Source organism: Pelophylax lessonae (genome assembly GCF_965119305.1).
Source record: "Pelophylax lessonae genome assembly, chromosome: 7".
NCBI classification, from domain to species: Eukaryota; Metazoa; Chordata; class Amphibia; order Anura; family Ranidae; genus Pelophylax; species Pelophylax lessonae.
The window spans coordinates 164,029,374-164,042,473 of NC_138774.1; the positions used below are offsets into that span (position 1 = coordinate 164,029,374).

The 13,100-nt window shown below is 43.6% G+C and overlaps 1 protein-coding gene across 1 annotated transcript in view; it reads left to right on the plus strand.

Moving 5' to 3' along the window:
• The window catches only part of THOC2 (THO complex subunit 2), a 282,137-nt gene that overhangs the window by 115,332 nt on the left and 153,705 nt on the right, over positions 1 to 13,100 (plus strand). The window contains exons 17-20 of the mRNA XM_082263317.1: positions 2,125 to 2,218; positions 4,884 to 4,964; positions 8,928 to 9,024; positions 9,219 to 9,336. Coding sequence (XP_082119443.1) covers positions 2,125 to 2,218; positions 4,884 to 4,964; positions 8,928 to 9,024; positions 9,219 to 9,336 — 390 coding nt within the window. The remainder of the gene's footprint in view (positions 1 to 2,124; positions 2,219 to 4,883; positions 4,965 to 8,927; positions 9,025 to 9,218; positions 9,337 to 13,100) is intronic.

The following is a 13,100-nucleotide window of genomic DNA, read 5'->3' on the forward strand; positions in this document are numbered from 1 at the left end:
TGACCACTGTGATTGACTGTCGCATGATCCGACGCTACAGATCGTAAGTACCGTATCTCACAAAAGTGAGTACACCCCTAAAATTTTTGTACATATTTTATTATATCTTTTCATGTGACAACACTGAAGAAATTACACTTTGCTACAATGTAAGGTAGTGAGTGTACAGCTTGTATAACTGTAAATTTGCTGTCCCCTCAAAATAACTCAACACACAGCTATTATTGTCTAACCCACTGGCAACAAAAGTCAGTACACCCCGAAGTGTAAATGTCGAAATTGGGCCCTGTGTGTCAATATTGTATGGCCACCATGATTTTCAAGCACTGCCTTAACCCTTTTGGCCACTGCCACTGGAGTCCTCTTCCACTCCTCTATGACGACCTCATGAAGCTGGTTGATGTTAGAGACCTTGCGCTCATCCACCTTCCATTTGAGGATGCCCCACAGAAGCCTAATGGGGTGTAGGTCTGGAGACCTGCTTGGCCAGTCCATCACCTTTTACCCTCAGCTTCTTTAGCAAGGCAGTGGTCGTCTTGGAGGTGTGTTTTGGGGTCGTTATCCTGTTTGGAATACTGCCCTGCTGCCCGGTCTCCAAAGTGAGGGGATAATACTCTTCTTCAGTATGTCACAGTACATGTTGGCATTCATGGTTCCCTCAATGAACTGTAGCTCCCCAGTGCCGGCAGTACTCATGCAGCCCCAGAACATGACACTCCCAACACCATGATTGACTGTAGTACACTTGTCTTTGTACTCCTCTCCTAGGTGCCGCCACACACGCTTGACACCATCTGAACCAAATAAGTTTATCTTGGTCTCATCCGACCACAGGACATGTTTCCAGTAATCCATGTCCTTAGTCTGCTTATCTTCAGCAAACTGTTTGCAGGCTTTCTTGTGCATCCTCTTTAGAAAAGGCTTCCTTCTGGGACGACAGCCATGCAGACCAGTTTGATGCAGTGTGCGGCGTATGTTCAACCTCTGCAGCAATGCTGACAGCACTCATACGTCTATTTCTCAAAGACGGCCTCTGGATAGGACGTTGAGCACGTGCACTCAACTTCTTTGGTTGACCATGGCGAGGCCTGTTCTGAGTGGAACCTGTCCTGTGAAACCGCTTTATGGTCTTGACCACTGTGCTGCAGCTCAGTTTTAGGGTCTTGGCAATCTTCTCATCGCCCACATCTTTATGTAGAGCAACAATTCTTTTTTTCAGATTCTCAGAGAGTTCTTTGCCATGAGGTGCCATGTTGAACTTCCAGTGACTAGTATGAGAGAGTAAAAGCGAGAACACCAAACATATCACACCTGCTCTCCATTCACACCTGAGACCTTGTAACACTATAAGTCACATGACACCAGGGAGGGAAAATGGCTAATTGGGCCCAATTTGGACATTTTCACTTAGTGGTGTACTCATTTGTGTTTCCAGCAATTTAGACTATAATTGCTGTGTTGAGTTCTTTTGAGGGGACAGCAAATTTACACTGTTATACAAGCTGTACACTCACTACTTTACATTGTAGCAAAGTGTAATTTCTTCAGGGTTGTCACATGAAATGTGAGGGCTGTACTCACTTTTGTGAGATACTGTATATATCGGAAGCTTCCAATGACATTTTAGCTACAGTGATAGAATCATGCTCTCATCACAGTAAACCGCTATCAATGGATACTTATGTGGCAACTCAGCGTTAAAGCCTACCCATCCAGCGGCCACATATATTGCGTGTTGATGGTCGGAATAGGTCAAAGAAAATTCTTAAGCATTGTATTGTAAACACAAACAATCGCCTTTTTTTTGTTCAAGGAAACCTGTGGAGCGAGCAATACACAGGCTGCTGATGCTGACTTTGTGGTGAAAATGCTAGTTGGTCTGGCTTTCTCTGGCTTCAGTATTTTGATACACTGACCTTCAACACACTTGCTTAACAAGGAAGTCACAATGTTGTTGTTCAAAATCTCTGTACTTATTTGCAGTGATATAGAAAGTATCCATGGAGCAAGTATGTTTTTAGTTATGTCTAGATCCTTGTGCAGTGTGAGGATTATTTTATTATGTTGTACACTTTTTTTTTTTTTTTTTTGTTAACCTTTTTTTTTCTTTTTTTTTTCTGGCAGATTCTTTCACAGATACAAAAGTATGACAATTTAATAACACCTGTTGTGGACTCACTAAAATACCTCACTTCACTGAACTATGATGTTCTAGCATGTATCCTTTTGTTTGACCTATTTTTATGTCTTTTAAAATGTTTGTATTTTACAACACATTACCTTGAAAACTCTCAATAGCATTGTGATTCATGCTCTTTGTATTGTACAGTTTATATGACTGTACAAACCCACAAAGCTACATGTTTGTCTTAATGCCTGTTTTTTAGCTGTATGTAGTCTTGTTTCTTTTTGGAAGAAAGAAGGTACCCAGGACTTTGGATTTAGAGGAGCATGTCGACTAACTTGCCTTCCTCTTGTGATAGTGCTGGTTATTGGCCCATCACTGTCACATGGGGATAAGAGGTCTTGAGTCCTGCAATATTAGAGTGGCTTGGAGCTTACACAGTACTTTCTTTTCCTTGTTTACAGCAGCTGAATAGAACTGTGTAGAGAATCAAGGAAGGTGTGCTTCTGAGGAGAGGGTCTTGAATCAAACACAATTCTCATGTGGTAAAACACATGTTCTCTATCTTTCATTGACAGACGCAGCTCCATATGTTCTTGACCATTGAGTTATGCTGCCCCCTACAGGAGTAGGACACTAGGCAGGAAAAAACTTTACCACCCCTATGGGGCAAATGCAGGCATTCACCCACACACAGCCCTAAGTTTGTTTCTGCCTAGTTTAAAAGGTGGACCTAGTTCCCTGCTGTTTTTTTTTTTTTTTGGGAACCTTTTTTAAGACCTAATTTAGGTTAGTGTTCCTGAGAGAACTACAAGCAACAGCCGGCTGGATTTAGGACTGGATCTTCTAGATCCTTAAGGTCTCCCAGCCTGGCCAGCGAGTGTGAGCAGGTTCTAGTCCAGCACAAGGCCTTGCCACGACAGAGCCCCGATAGACGGGCGCTGGCCTGCCAGTGAAACACCTCGCCGGGACACATACGACCTGGGTCACTCTGAGTCGTGTACCCCCTGGCTGTCAGCACCCCTATTCCGGGTGGAGAGGTAGTGTGTTCGAAGTGGCGCCCACCTGATGCCATGGTATGGGGAGTAAGGTCCCCCCTGTTCTCTGACGGTCTGGGGGAGGATGTGCGCCCCCTGTTGTTGTAGACTTCCTGTTGAAAGCCAGGAAGTCTACTTTCAGGAAGATCTATCATCATACGTGAAAATCGTGCATCTCATGGTGTGAATCGCTGAAGTTGCATCCTCGCCTGTTTTTGGTGGCTAGGATTTTGAACTTTCTTCAAAAAGGTGTCTAACAGAGGTTGGCTTTGGGCACTATCAAAGACCAAGTGTCAGCTTTGGCTGTATTTTTCCAATGACCTTTAGCTACGCAAGCCTTGATTCGCACTTTTATACAAGGGGTTTGTCATATGGCTCCTCCGAGGCTATCCCCGCTACCTCCGTGGGATCCTTATTTGGTATTGTCTGTTCTTCAAAAACCTCCTTTTGAGAACATTTGGGAGATTCCTCTGCTTACACTGTCACAAAAGGTTGCCTTTTTGGTGGCTATTACTTCTGCCCGCAGAGTATCTGAATTGGCGGTGCTGTCCTTCCGCTCACCTTATGTGCTGGTCCACAGAGATAAAGTGGTACTTCGACCTCCTCAGTCGTTCCTTCCTAAGGTGGTTTCTGATTTTCATCTGAATGAAGACATTGTGCTGCCTTCACTCTGTCCTAAGCCCAAGCATTCCAAGGAAATTGCCTTGCATTCTTTGGATGTGGTTCGGGCAATTGGAGTTTACCTAGCTGCTACTGAATCTTTCAGGAAACCAGACTCCTTGTCCTCGCTGAAGGACCTTGGAAAGGATTGGCTGCATCTGCTGCGACCATATCTGGATGGATCAGGCAGACAGTGGTTCAGGCTTATTCACTGAAGGGTCAGGTCCCTCCTTTCCCTGTGAAGGCGCATTCTACTAGGGCGCTGGGTGCCTCTTGGGCCTTTCGCCATCGGGCGTCAGTGATGCACGTTTGCAAGGCTGCAACTTGATCATCGGTGCATACGTTCACAAAATTCTACAGGGTAGATGTGTTGGCATCCTTGGATGCCTCTTTGGGCCGCAAGGTTTACAGATTGCTGTTTAAAAGGGAAACTATTCTCTTTGAGGGTGTATGTTGTTTTTAGGTGAGCTCCGGTTGTTCCTGGTTGAGCTCCATGTTACCTGGTTGGCTAAGTTTAGCCTTTGGGGAATTACGTTCTTTCTTTGCGTTGTTTTAACCACCCCTCATGCAAATACTGCTATGGGACGTCCCAATGGTCAAGAAGGTATGGAGTTGCGTCTGTCAATGGACGATTGAGAAAACTGGATTTTCGACTTACCGTAAAATCCTTTTCTCTGAAGTTCATTGACAGACGCAGCACCCGCCCCTCTAATTATGAGTGGGATTTTTTTTTCTTCTAAACACTCCTTGCAACAAAACTGAGTGCTATAGCAGTGTGTGTGGGTGTATGCCTGGAGGGACTGCCCCATAGGCCTGGTAACAGTTTTTTTTCCTGCCTAGTGTCCTACTCCTGTAGGGGGCAGCATAATCAAATGGTCAAGAAGATATGGAGCTGCGTCTGTCAATGAACTTCAGGAAAAAGGATTTTATGGTAAGTCAAAAATCCATTTTTTTATCTCTCATTTTCTTGCTGGGTGACACTTTGTGTAATGGTATTATGTTGGTCATCTTAATAAGTGAATGGCAAAAATGTTATATATTTTTCTTAACTGGAAATATAGACTGTATAATTGAAGCTCTTGCAAATCCAGAAAAAGAAAAGATGAAGCATGACGACACTACTATCTCCAGCTGGTTACAGAGTTAGTTCAAATTTCCTATTATTATTTTTTTAGATTCTGCCTGATAAAAAAAATTGTCATGGGTCAGTCCAACACACAGTGAATGACCCCTTCTTATATGCCTGGGTTACTGCAAAGGTGGTATCTTCCTGCCACCATTATTTTCTGTATTGCTGTCTTCTTGTGGGGTTTGATTTTTCCTGCCCACCTTTGCATTTTATGTCAGTTTCAGTCAGTTACATTCATTAAAAAAAAAAAGATAGACTAAGGCTCCTTTCACACGGCCGCTCCGCTGCTTAAGTCCGCTGCGGGACTTTTTTTTTTCTTCCACGGAGCGGATGCCATTTCTGTCATCCGCTCCGTATGCCTGCATATCATCCCATCCGTTTGCGGATGCCATGTAAGTATATGGCATTGCGGATGTCAGCGGATGACACCGCTGACATCCGATTTTCCTTCCTTTCCGTTTTTTACACGGATGGAAAAATGGGGTTCTGCTCCGTTTGTAAAAACGGAACAGAACTGAAAGGAGGAAATCGGATGTCAGCGGATGGTATTCCGCTGACATCCGCAGTGCCATTCACTTACATTAATGTCCGCAAATCATCCGCAAAAAAATAGGATGATTTGCGGACATACGGAAAGCAGCGGAGCGGCCGTGTGAAAGGAGCCTTAAGCAGATGTGCAGATGCAGAAACTTAAGCAAACCATTCTCACCAATAATTATCCCTAGAGATTCAAGAAATTTTCTGCAAGTTTAACTACTGTAATAGGTGAAATATCAAATTGTGCAGTGTGTCTCTGTGCCCTGTCAACAAGGTATTATATCCCTTTATTCTAAAGCAAGACCCACTACAATGGGGAAAAACAAAAATTTGTGACTGTACGATACCACAAAAGGTGTAAATGTAAACATTCTACAAGGAAGAGATGTATCTAAAATGACATGATTTTATTGGACAATAATAAAATAAGCCCTGAGATAACAGGTGGTGTACCAAAACCACCACTAAGAATCGTAGAACATAAAGGTAATGTTATGAAGCATACAGGCAAAGCAAAACATAAATAGAAGTTCATATATCATTTGCAGAAACCCCAACGCCTTTCAGCGAGTTGTAGTCTTCCTCAGGGATGTACACTAGTTAATGGTTGACAAGAATCTCTGCAACATATATACATGGATCAGTATTTGCCAGGAGTTTCAAGGATATTTGGTGTTAATCACAATATTCATGGAGCATAAGACAAACCACAAAGGCATTCACAATTTAAGGCCACATGAATGTCATGGATAGAACATATGCAAGATGGAACAGGTGGTTAAGGCAGATATATTGCCCCTCAATTACTCCCGCTAAAAGCACAAGGAATACTTCTGGGAACCCTAACCGTATGGAGTTTTAAAATGTAAATGGTAGCAAGGAATAGTAATAAAATACATAGATAAGGGATATTGATTAGGAATAGATCACATAAAGACAAAATCTATTGACTCATTCAGGATCTTACCTAGAGGGAATGTATGGCTATTAGACCAAAAGTTAATGGCAGACTCCCTGACACAGAAAGCAACAGTGGGTGGGAACCAAGGGAAAAATAAGGCTTATTGCTAGTATATGGTGGTCCATACATCTAAAAGTAAATGATCAAAAAGATTAAGAAAAATTTGTGCAAAGGGATTATCTAACAAATATTGCACAAGATCATTAGGGGAGATGGCTGCTCAGATGTGATTGTGGGGAAATGTTCCGCATAAAAACTCACTAAAAAATGAGCTTGTGCAGAGTTGCCATCACAGCTGCTAAATTGGGGGCATGCACAGGTTTTTTTTTTTTTTTTTTGCAAAATAGAGAAAATGAATCTCATAGTGACAAGAGTATGAACAGCACGTGTATATGTATTGATAGTTATGATGTGGGTTAATTGACACTTTAAATCATAGTAAGTTACACTCACAAGAGCAAGTAGGAGACAGACAGGAGTGACAAGATTTATAGTAGAGAGGCTCAGTGTCCTACCATGAGGGAAGCCGACAGCCAAAGAGCTGGTGTTGGGCGCTGGCTGTCACTGTATGGAGGCCATCCGATCAGAAAGTGACTGCGATGACTGGTAATACCTTCCTTCGCCTGGTGCTGACGTCACTCAGAGCATACACAGTCATTGAAGGCATTTCAAGGAGTGTATCTCTCCTATTTTCTCTCCCCCATTTTCTAAATTGGTGGCTTTATAATCCCTTGCAAGAGCTGGACTGGTCTTTCCTTCCACTGAACTGGATCATCCTCTCCTTGGATGTCTTTTTAGGTTGGGTAGGGGTTTTAATGGCTGCTATGGCTAAAGAAACTTGGTTGACGTGGAGTCTCAGATTTCACTCATTTTGGAGTTCGAAGCCATACACTGCAGACTGAAATTCTGTGACTACCCCTGGGACACTGGCTCTTTCCAAGGGTGTAGTGTTGCTATTGGGATGAAGGCGTGCTTGTGGCATGCGTTTATGGAGACAGGATAAATAGTTTGTGGTCCATATTTGGCTTCAACAGTTGGTGGAGGTGATTAAAGATTTGTACTACAGTAGGAGGGAGGGATGGTGGATGATACAAGAGAAAAAGGCTTATATGAAAATGGATAAATCTGTCATGGTGGTGTACAGCTTTCCAGGTTTGGTGACTGTCACCTAGTCCAAACCTGTCCTCAAACCTTACAACCAGTAAATGTTTTTTGTGGGTTTAAATTTTGCTGTGCTTTCGTAGTCATGTAGAAAACATGCGCTATGAGGCCTTCTTCAGTATGTGAAAGAGCAATGTATACAGGAAGCTTTTAGTTGGTATTTGCAAGGTTTCATTAAGCTGGGAAATGGGGATGAGCTCAGGTGGGTTTGAACCTGCCTGACCTATCCTGCCAGAAAGCTGTCGAAGTTGACAGAGGCATTTCTCGCCACATAACTGCACATATACATTTAGGCTGTAGAGCGTAGAATGACTCTGCCGCCTATGACTGGCTTGTCTGCTTTCACAGCTTCCCGGCAGGATAGCTCAGGCTGGTTTAAACACGCCTGAGTTCATCCCTATTTATTATCATGCTCCCAGGTTACTGAAACTTTGCAAATACTAATTAAAAGCTTCCTGTATACATTGCTCTTTCACATACTGAAGCCAGAATGTACAAGGCTTCCAAGGGCATGTTTTCTTAATTACTTCCAAAGCACAGCAAAAATGTATTTAAACCATGGATAAGTTTACTTTGGACTTAGCTCATTGCAGATCATAGATTCTGATGCAGATACTGAGTGTCACATTAAAGTGATTGTAAATGGTAATTTTTATTGTTATGTTTTAATATTGCACGTTTTATACTTGCCTGCTTTGTGCAATTGTTTTGCACAGAGCAGCCCCGGTCTTCCTCTTCTAGGGGTCCCCTGTTGGCTTTCCTGGCTCTTAGTCTTCTCTGTGTGCCACCATAGGAAGCTGCTTCCTATTGTGGCACCCCTGTGGGCTTAAACCTGAGACACGCTGCCTGTGCCCATAGAATCGGCCCCACCCTCTGTCTCTCTCATTACTGGATTTGATTGACATCAGCAGGAGCCATTGGCTCCCACTGCTATCAGTCTGCCCTGTGAGGAGGGAGTGAAAAGAGAACTGCTACTCTCAGGCACAGTGCTGGATCGAGATTTGGCTCTGTTGTGTTTTGGGGGGGGGGGGGGGGACTCAGAAATTTTTTTACCTTAATGCAGAGAATGCATTAAGATAAAAAAAAGTCTGCCTTTAAAACCTCTTTAAACAAGCGTTCATGTAATGTTTCAGCTTAATGAAACCTGATAAGCAGCACTCCCAGCTTGAAACTGTTTGAAAGCTCTGTAAAACTTGCTGTGTAAACTACTGTTACACAGGCTGAAGCTCATTTGTACAAGGCCCCAGTGTGAGCTGTATGAATGTCTCTTGCCTGAATTTCAGAAAGGTCTAATGTCATTTTTTTTCTGTCCTGCAGGCCTAGCTAGCTTTTGTGGAGCAATTTTTAGAAAATATCCCATAGAATTGGCTGGGCTTCTGCAGTATGTAGCAAACCAGCTAAAGGCTGGCAAAAGGTAAGCATTGATTTGAATATAAAAGTGTGTTAACTTGTAAGTGTTAACTTTGTCATAGATTTGTTTTTCTTTTATATATTCTGTGCCATTTACACTTCATTCAATTTTGCAAACCTGTGTTATTGAAATGCTGACTATTGGGCTATGTAGTAAATCTCAAAAATATTTCCCCTTCTGTAACATTTGCCTTGCAGTTTTGATTTGCTAATTCTAAAAGAGGTGGTACAAAAGATGGCTGGGATTGAAATCACTGAAGAAATTACAATGGAACAGCTGGAAGCAATGACTGGTGGAGAACAACTTAAAGCGGAGGTGAGAGATAATGTGCTGTTGGATGACCCTTCAAACACTCTCACAACCACCCTGGCATCTTTACATTTCACAGGTGTACAATTGGCGGCCCTCCAGCTGTTGCAGAACAACAAGTCCCATGAGGCATTGCAAGGCTGACAGTTACAAGTATGACTCCCAAAGGCAGAGGCATGATGGGACTTGTAGTTTCGCAACAGCTGGAGGGCCGCCAGTTTGACACCCTGGGATCCATTGCATACTCATGCTGATTGTATACCATAGGCTGCTTTCATTGTACATTTATTGAATTAAATCTGCTATACTTTACATATTAGTCCTACCAGTCAACCTTTTTATTTTCATTTTAAAGGTGTCAAATCTTTGGAACTTTTCAGAGTAGTAAGTTAGGGCTTACTTGTGTTAAGCAAATTATGTATTTATTTTTTTCTGGTGCATTGTTGGTAAAAGTAAGGGGTGGGTTTATGAGAAATTGGCAGAGCTCTTCTTCCTGTAAAAAAACTGCATGTACCATGCATTCTTTATGTGACTAATGTCCAAGTTTATTAGGCCACTAAATTGTGGCCACTAAATGGAGCTGAAAATCATAGTAAAGTATTTGATTCCTATGATCTTCAGCTCCATCTAGTGGCCATAAATAGGTATTTTCCTGATTCACTGTATTTTGTATGAATGAATAACAGTCGACCTGGAGCAAAATTAGCCTAGTAACATTCAGTTTTGTCACATTTACACTAAACGTATATGCCGTTTCACAGGTACAAAATATCTGCATTTCTCTTTCGTTCTTTGATGAACACAGCTCCTCATCTTAACCGTTGGGTTATACTGCCCCCTACAGGAGTAGGACACTAGGCAGAAAAAAGTCTGGCTACACCTATGGGCAGTCCCAGGGGGTATACTCCCTCTCTCTGCTATAGGTACTCAGTTTTTTTTTTCTGCCTAGTCAGGACCTAGTTCTTTTCAAATAGATTTTTTTTTCTCAGTTTTCTTTTTTTTTCCCCCCTGTGAGATCTACAATCAACTGGATCTCAACGGGATGGATAATCTAGATCCAGTGGTCACCCCATTTTGGCCTGCGAGTGCGTACAGACCTCAACTTCGCGCTAGGTCAGCGGCGACCTAGCCCCACTGGGGGTTGACCTGCGTGTTAGGGGGGCTGGCCTTGGCATGCGTGTTAAATGAGTCGCGAGGTCAAGGATCCGGCTGACGGGAGGGCAGAGGCTGTGGCCCGCAATATGTACACCCTGGCTGGTTAGGCACTGAGGCTGGTGTTCACCATTGCCCTGGTGTCGCAGGCTCTGACCGAATGGGCTAAGCTTTACGCCATGACCGGGTGGGGGAGCAGCTCCCCCTTGCCTTTGCTGAGCTGGCAGGCCAGTTGGTCCAGGAGGTGCAGTTTATCTGTGATGTCTCTTCGGATGCAACTCCCCTAGTAGCTCGGCTCTGTTTCGTCAGTGGTCCTTCGGCATGTCTTTTGGCTCAAATGCTGGTCTACGGATCAGACTTCTGAAAAGGCCTTGACTGATCTTTCCTTTCAAGGAGATCGCCTGTTTGGTGCTACCCTGGATGACATCATTAAAGCTCTCACAGGGGGGAAGAGTGCCCTTAGTAGCCTACGGAAGAAAGGTAAGGACCCTCATCGTACAGGTGGGCCCCCCTTCTGGGCTCATTAGAAGTTTTTTCCTCCTTCAGGGTCGACTGACAAGGAATCAAAGGCTTTCAGGGCTGCCTTAGGAGAATCCAAGCAAATTTGGTCTGGCAGGTCAAGAGCGGGCTTCTCCAGACCCGTAGACAAGGCCTCTTCAGCATGAAGGTGCACCCTCACTCGTATCTGGGGTGATGGGACATCTTTGCTGGTTCCTGGACCCGTGGACTTCCCTGGTAAAAGACGAGTGGGTTCACAAAGTTATACAGTCCGGCTACAAGATTGAGTTTTCTTCTTACCCCCTGGAAAGGTTCTTTCCTTACAACGTGTGACTGTCCCCGATAAGCTTACAGGCTCTCTTTGGGGCAGTACAAGACCTTTTGCTTCAAGGGGTGGTCGTCCTGGTTCCGACTTTGGAAAATTTCAGGGGTTTTTTACTCAAACCTCAGTCCCCAGGAAGGAAGGCAAGGTGCATCCAATTCTAGACCCCAAGGCGCTGAACTGCTTTGTGCGGGTGCAGAAGTTCAGAATGGAGTCCATTGGTGGCTTCCCTGCATCAGGAGGATTGTCTTGCCTCAAGGACGCTTACCTTCACATTCCAATATGTGTCGGTCACCAGCATTATCAGTTTGTGGCGTTAGCCTTTGGTCACGCCTCCACTCCTCAAGTCTTCACGAAAGTGTTGGCCCTGGTGCTAGCATTGTTACGTTAGCGGGCAATCGCAGTCCTGGGCTACTTGGACGACCTTCTTCTGCGAGCAGAGCCTCCTACTGTGCTGGTGGAAAACACGATACAGACCCTGAAGGAGATGAACTTGAAGACTTAATGGAACAGGAAACAAGACAGGTTTTCAATGGAGTGGCCAAGGATAGCTATAAATGGGGAAATAAAACAGGAAAACAGCTACCAAAATAATAGAAAATAAAAAAGCAGAACTTTTCATAGAAAAAATCAACAGTAAAGATGGGATAATGCATTTAACAAGAGAAATAGCTAGGGTCTTCCAAAGTTACTGTAGAATACGATATGCAGTGAGACGGAAGGGATTTCAAGAAGCTGAAATGAAAAGATCACAAAAAATACAAAATTAGTTAAAGGAAGATCATTTTCAAATTCTAGAAGACTCAATAACGCAAGAGGAGATCAGTCTAGCAATAAAAAATACAGCAATAGGGAAGAGTCTAGGACCCGATGTGTTTACAATCCGCTATTACAAAAAGTTCAAAGAACTGATTCCAAAATTGTGTCTATATGAATGCATTGGCAGAGGGAAAGGAAATGAGGAAAGAATCACTATAGGCACATATTACAGTTATACATAAAGAAGGAATGGACTCAACTCTGTGCTCCAGTTATAGACCAATAAATAGCCCTGCCTAATGCAGATACTAAACTGTATGCAAAGGTATTGGCCACAAGAATGAAAGCATTGATTCTTGAATGGATTCATACAGACCAAACAGGGTTTATCCCAGGCAGGGAAGGTAAAGATAACGGGATAAGAATAGAATATTACTCTTACTGCATAAGCTGAGAGGTGGAAAAGCCCCAGGTATATTCCTGTCAATAGATGCCGAAAAGGCATTTGACAGGGTGGATTGGAGCTTTATGTTGAACACAATAGAAAACTTGGGATTAGGCCCTAAGATGGTCTGATGGGTCAAGGCTTGATATAAACATTCTACAGAGTAAATGGGAGCCTTTCACCATCTTTTGAAATGTCGAATGGAACGAGACAGGACTGCCCGTTTTCACCTCTCCTGTTTGAACTCTCATTGGAGCCACTACTAGGAGATAGGAGATGAAGTTCATAAAGTAGCCGCATATGCAGATGATATTTTATTCTATCTGATCAATCCCAGGATAAAATTACCAAATTTAACCACTTTAGGACTGCTCACTGTGCTGCTACTGCGGCTCAGTGGCAGCTCTGTGTCCAGCGATGTAGACCTATGTTGCTGGACTCCTAGTTGTCTCGGCGGCGCGTGCGCACCACCAGAGCTTAGACACAGCGGGAATCGGGCCGGAGGAGGAGAGGCGGTGATCACCGCCTCTCTTCCCCGATCGTCGGGGAAAGAGTGAGAAAATCCACCCGCTTGTGTAAACAAAGCTGGCGGAC